Below are 6,720 nucleotides of genomic sequence, written 5' to 3'. Positions count from 1 at the left end.
GCCGTTGATGCAATTTTCTATATTAAACTTGGAAAGTTTGAAATCTATGTGATACAATATAATTTTTGCTTTAAATTCGCTCAAATAATGAAATGTATATCCTTTTCTTTCAGGGTCTGAATTTAAATTTATATTTCTCAAATCTTAAAAACAACACATAATTAGTAAAGGTATCAATTTTTGGGCATCGACTCCCCCAATCCAATTTTTTTGTAGACTTCAATGTAGACCAAAAATTATCCTTTTAAAAGGTAAATTATAGATGACCAATCCCACTTAGCCAAAAAGATCGGTAGCGACTTCTATGTTCTTAACTAAAAACCCAGTGTTTTAAAAATTAAAATTTTCATTTTGTTTAAAAATGGTTTGGACAATGTGCTATTATAAATTAGTTTTAAAGTTTCAAAGTTTACAATTCATTATTTATTGTATACTATTTTTAAATATACATTTATGATTTTTTCTTATATATTCTTCGTGTCTATTTTACGATTCATATTCGGAGTTCGTGGCTATCCCTCCGAACAATATCGTCTTCAAAATTAGAACATAACCTATTAGAATTTTTAATACACATTTATGTTGTAAATACATGATTGTAATAGAATTTTAGTAAAAAAATCTAAATACAATAGCAAAAATAAATTAAACTAAAAACATGGACTAAACCACGTAGCATTAAGAAAAAAGCTAAGCATCAAATAAAACATAATTTAATAAACGTTATTTGTAAAATCTTAAAAAATTATACAACAAATTTTATTAACATTTAATTATTAAAGAAAAATTATCTATTTATTGCATATAAAATCAAAGGAAATTCACACCATAAATAAACAAATTAACTTGAGATTTCATAGGATAATTATCTTAATTTTTTTTAGCCTAAATTTATTCATAGTCTTCCTTCACACATTTAAATAGGAGGATAATACGATTTAGTACATTTGAATCAACGTCTTCCTACATTGACCAATCGAATTAAGACTCAATCAGAAATAAATTCTTAATTTTAAGGGGTAAAAATGTGTGGCATAATTTTGGCACAATTTTAAAGTTAAATTTATTTGTTTCCATATTGTGCTGCACATTATGAATATATATAACATATACCACAGGGTGCTGTAGAAAATCATCGGTCCTTTTTAAGAAAAGAGAGCAAAAGAAAAATGAGGAGAAGAGCAATAATAATGGTAGTTTTGATGGTCTTACAATTTGGGGCCATTCATTCAAAGCCAACTACTTATATGGTTGGAGACGAAGATGGCTGGGACTCAGGCCTTGACATGGAAGGTTGGACTAAAGGAAAAAACTTCCATGCCGGTGATTTTCTGGGTACGCATACAGTTTTCACTATGATTTATGTTTCTTCATATTATTTGATTTACATTGTTTTTTTGAAACATGATTTTATGTAGTTTTCAAATATGATAGTCAGCTGTCCGATGTAGCGGTGGTAAATCAAACCGGGCATGATTCATGCACCCTTAATGAAGGAGCCAAAGTGTTTCACTCCGGGAACGATAAAATTCAACTTGCCTTCGGGGCTAATTATTTCATCGACACCGTCGCCGATCTTTGTGCCGCCGGAATGAAAATGGCCATCAACGCCACCGCACCTCCCCCATCTGTTTAGTCTTTTTATGACAGTGATTATAGAGTTTAGGTCGTTGGATACGTAATAAAATCCCTTTTTTTTTATACTAAATCATTTGCTTATCTACAGTTATTAATATAATAATATCTTAAATCTAAAATGCTATGAATGATAATTTTTTCTTTTTATTTTTAATATATATTTTGTATGCATACATGTTAAATATTTTTAATTTAATTAAAGATTAACATTGAGATGTTTTTTCTTTATTTATATGCTTTCATATTTTATTTTAATGTTCATTAAAATGTTCTAAATAATGGTTGTTAATTTAAAATAAAATAAAAATAATCTAATATATAATTAAATTAAATTTAAGTTTTAAAATACTTAATTTTACTTCAACCTGGAAATAATTTAATTATAATTATTTTTAGGGTTTTATTTGGTACATATCCATTAAAGAATTTTAACTCCTAGCGGAGTTGTGAATTTGCCACTTGTCTTAGATTTTTTTTTTTTTAACTTAAAGACTAATGTCAGTTTCTCAATTCGGCTTGTGAAGTTCAAATTTTCTTTATCAATGTACCAAGTTAATAACCCTTATTTTTATAGTACTTTAGTATGATTTTAAAGTAACTATATTTTTTATTATTTTATAGTTAAAAATAAAAATTAAATAATAACAAGGATATAATTATTTTTTTAAAATTAATTTAGTAAATAAATTATAAGTCCATTTATGTGATTTTCTTGGTATGAATTTTCCTAAAACATTGTGGACCATCCAACAAAAATGAAAATTGTTTCCTATAAAAAAAAAATTGCTTTAGTATGGATGTTTTCACGTTTCATGTTAAAGATTAATTATTTTTGAGTCAACAAATTTTCATTTAATAATTATGTGATAAAAAGATGTCGTTACAATGGATTTGAATTTGATAAATAATTTATTAATATTGACAAATCTTGAAAGTTACATCAACATTTTTAATCGTATTTGGGCTAATCGATGTTACATTAAAAAATTAAGGCATCAAATTATATCAAAATGTTAAAAGTGTAAAGACAAAATTTTAAATTCAGTGTAGCACATGGATCAAATTTGAAATTTGAGTATAGCCTAGGGACTAAAACTAAAATTTGACCATTTTGTTATATATTTTAAAATTATGATTGTTATATTTGAAATTATTTTTTATTAGGAGAAAATTTTAAAACTGGTATTAAAAAAACAATATACATAGATGAATAAGAAAAGTAAAAATATATGGTATAACAAGGTAGAAATACATTTTAGGAAAAGAATGGTAGGGCGTATCATATTATAAATTTATGTGTGCCCTACTTTTTATAATCAATATATTCTTTGTTCATTAATAATTTGGGTGTTTTTCATTAAAAAACATTTTCACTTTTTCAACTATTTCATTTTGAAGTCATAATTTCTATTATTACCACTTTTAGACTTATATTTAAGTATTTTTAAAATACTACTTGATTTATTTTATTTTTTAACTCATATCAATTATTCTTTTCTTTTAATTTGTAATTTAAGCTCTAAATTTTTTGATTTAATAAAGTTCAATTCTATTTTTTAATAATTATGTCCTTACCATTTTGGTTTTAATTTCTATTACTTCATTACTTTAATTTAATTTTTAACACACAATTTATTTGTAATATAATTTTATTTATTAATATTTTACATGTTTATTTTTTAAAACTATTCATGTACAACATATGTAACACCCTTACTTGACCCGTCACGAATCCGGACATGGAGCGTCGCAAATGATTGGAATTCATTATTTTTAAAGTTAGATTGTATTACCTATTTATAAAAATAAACTTACAACAAAAACGAAAGTTTTAAATAAAAGTTCATTGTCCAAATTTCGGACTCTAAAGGAACTACATAGATACAATATAGTCAACCCCATGGTGAAGTTTCTAAATGTATCCCCTTTTCCTATGTGCGTTACACCTTACTACGGAGTTCCATGATCCAATACGGTCTGGCTTAGTCTCTCCTTAACTTCTTTATTTTGCAAATCATGCAAAACATAGGCCAACATCTTGGTAAGTTCAATAAACTTAGTGAGTTTCTTCACTACCAAATTCCATATCTCGCCCTTCTTTAATGGGGTAAAATTTTAAAGGAAAATAAAATACTTTAACTCCCTGTTTTTACCTAGACTTTAACGCCCAGTCTAGACTGGTAGACTCTCATACACCTTCGTCCGTTTTAATGTGATTTGACCACTAATACCTTAAGTTCTTGGTCGAAACTATGTCCCGACAATAGAGTTTTAGCAGTTTCTAAATGTCTTGGTATTTTGGTCGGTTTTCACTTTACCCTACACACCTTGTCAGGAATACTCCTTTCCGTTTTGTTCTAGATTGTAAGCATCATAGTCCTGGATGATACATAATTATCCTACTCATAAGGCCTATGAGAAAGGACCAAGCCCATTGGCGAACTTTCCAAATCTGTTTGGTCAATGGTGGATTTCCCCTCCTTACCATAATCCCGAAGGACTTTTTGACATTTCCTTTGTTGGGATAACTAATGAGATTCCCGGTCACTCTGGCAATTAAGTTCCACTTGGGATGAATAGCGGTTGGATTACTTCATTGTAATCCACCTTATTTAAGATACCATGCTCGTGAGTGTGTTATGTCCATTTGCTATGGACCATTTTGGCATTCAGTACCCAGCAGACTATCGTCGGCGTGATCATCTGTGTTCACAATTTCTCCTGTATGTTGTTTCTGTAATAGCCCGTTTTTAGTCAAATCGGAATAGTAGTTTTGAGACCACAAATCTGAAGTAAAAATAATTATTTTATTATTATTTTAATGTCTACAGCATGATAGTATGTTTTTGTGAAATTTTCGTTAAGAAATTTTATCGTTTGAATGCTTAATTTGATAAAAAGGACTAAATCACGTAAAGTGTAAAACTTGTGTTCTAATAGCTAAAGGTACTAAATGATTATAAAATTAAATAGTAGAGGTCCTTATATGGTAAATATACCATTGTTAATATGAGTGGACATTTATGGGCATATATTAAGTGATTTTTAATGTTTAATTAAAGGTTATAATAGTAAATAATAAAATAAAGACTAAGTAAATAAAATAAAAATTATATTATCATCTTTTAGTCATCATCTACAACGGAATATTGAAGAAGAAGAAACCATTTTTGTCCATTTTGAGGGTTCGGTCACTTGCAAGCTCAATTGTAAGTTTGTTTTTGTCCCATTTTTAATGATTTCTATGTTTTTGAGATCGTTGCATCTTAATCTAGCTAGCCAGGGGCTAATTTGTAAAATTTTTAAAGGTTTAGGGTTTTTCCATTTATAAATGTTGATGTATTTTGATGTTTAATGGTAGAAAATGCATGCTTGTTGTTAGATAAATAACATTTGTAAAGTGATTTTTAGTAAAATGTCCAACTAGGGATTAAATTGTGAAATGAGTAAATTTTATGGTTAAATTGTGAAATAAATGAAAAATATAGGCTTCTAGGGACTTAATTTAAATTTCGCTAGCATTAGTTTTAATTGAATTTCATGAATTTGTGATTTTAGGAGATAAGGACTAAATTGTAAAAATGTTAAAATATTAGGGGCAAAAGTATAAGTGTGCCTTAATGTGTGTTTTGGACTAACTTGAATAGAGAAATTATTAAATAATCTAAATTTAATATTATAAAGATCAAGAAAAGCGAAATACGGACTTAGATCAGGGAAAGAATAAGGTTTTGGATTAATCGACTCGTTTTCCCATTTTTATATCCGAGGTAAGTTCGCATGTAATAAGCATTGTTATAATTATGTTTTAAATGCTTAGAATATTGGATAAATTGTTAATACGACCTTACGGACACGTTCGATGACAATTCGAAAAGTGTGAAGTCCTGGTTGAACTTTAGGAATAGTTTAGGATACAAATGACAAGTCATTAAGGGTTACATTGTGATTGGGTGTTGGTTTGTACGTTCTACCGGTGGCTGAGTTATCCCACATGTGTTGCGGATACTCGTCAACTTGTGTGAGCAGCATCATGTAGCTTCGTAATGACCGTCAGCTTGTGTGAGCAGACTCATTGATAGCTCTAGCATGAGCATTATATGTGATACGAGATTAAGATAGCTTCGGCTATGTACGTGGCACTTAGGGTACGAGATTCCTGAGTATCCGATAGTATTGTGAATATTTTAACGGGTATGTCATAAGGGATGGTACAGGTATGTACATGAATCGAGCAATACATTGAAATAAGGAAAAATTATGAAAGTTACATCTAACTTATGAATGCAAATGTGGTAGGTTGGTGATTCATTATAGGCTATGTTATGTTATGTTTTAATTGCTTAATTTGAGCATATATGTTGAGTTGATTTAAATGTTATACGAACTTACTAAGCTTTATAGCTTACTTTGTTTATTTTTCAGTGTTTTATAGTGTTTTCAAAGCTAACTCAGATTCGAGAATCGTCGGAGACTTCATCACACTATCCTACTATCACTTTGGTACTTTTGAACTTAAGTATTTTGAGTATATGGCATGTATAGGAGTTTGGTCATTTTGGTATGTGTTAATGAATTTAGTCATTTGGAATGGCTTGTAAATATTGAGAGTTTGTGTAACACCCCTTATCCTAGTCAAAGGCAGGGACTGAGTACGAGGTATTACCAAACATAAACACATGCATTTCAACATTTACAAAACATAAAAACTTGATCAAATTTAAAACTTTTCAAATCTTGTCTAGAATTCCTTATTATGGGTTTACGAGGCCCAAAACAAGCTTTAAGGACTATTCAGAACCAAATCAGGTCCTTTAAAGAACTCTGGAACATGATTCTTGAAACAGAGGCACACCCCCGTGTAGAAGGGGCGACACGCCCGTGTGGTCTTCTTGACATGGCTGTGTTGAAGGTCCGTGCAGTTCACACAGCCTAAACATATCGGGACACGCCCGTGTCCTTAACCCATGTAGAATTAATTCCTAATTCAAACCTACAGGGGTTTTCACATGGCCTGGAACACGCCCGTGTCTCAGCCCGTGTCCAAAAACCTTGACATTCTATTTCTGACGTCAGCAACCA

At 29.6% G+C, this 6,720-nt stretch overlaps 1 protein-coding gene across 1 annotated transcript; it reads left to right on the top strand.

The window, feature by feature from the left end:
* Positions 1–1,019: 1,019 nt before the first annotated feature.
* Positions 1,020–1,757, top strand: LOC108485984 (basic blue protein-like). The gene is made up of 2 exons (XM_017789815.2): positions 1,020–1,335; positions 1,419–1,757. The coding sequence occupies exons 1-2, from the start codon at positions 1,170–1,172 to the stop codon at positions 1,634–1,636; spliced, it is 384 nt and encodes a 127-aa protein (XP_017645304.2). The 5' UTR covers positions 1,020–1,169; the 3' UTR covers positions 1,637–1,757.
* Positions 1,758–6,720: the final 4,963 nt, after the last annotated feature.

Source organism: Gossypium arboreum, chromosome 6, assembly GCF_025698485.1.
Source record: "Gossypium arboreum isolate Shixiya-1 chromosome 6, ASM2569848v2, whole genome shotgun sequence".
NCBI classification, from domain to species: domain Eukaryota; kingdom Viridiplantae; phylum Streptophyta; class Magnoliopsida; order Malvales; family Malvaceae; genus Gossypium; species Gossypium arboreum.
This window is presented reverse-complemented; position numbering and strand designations above follow the sequence as displayed.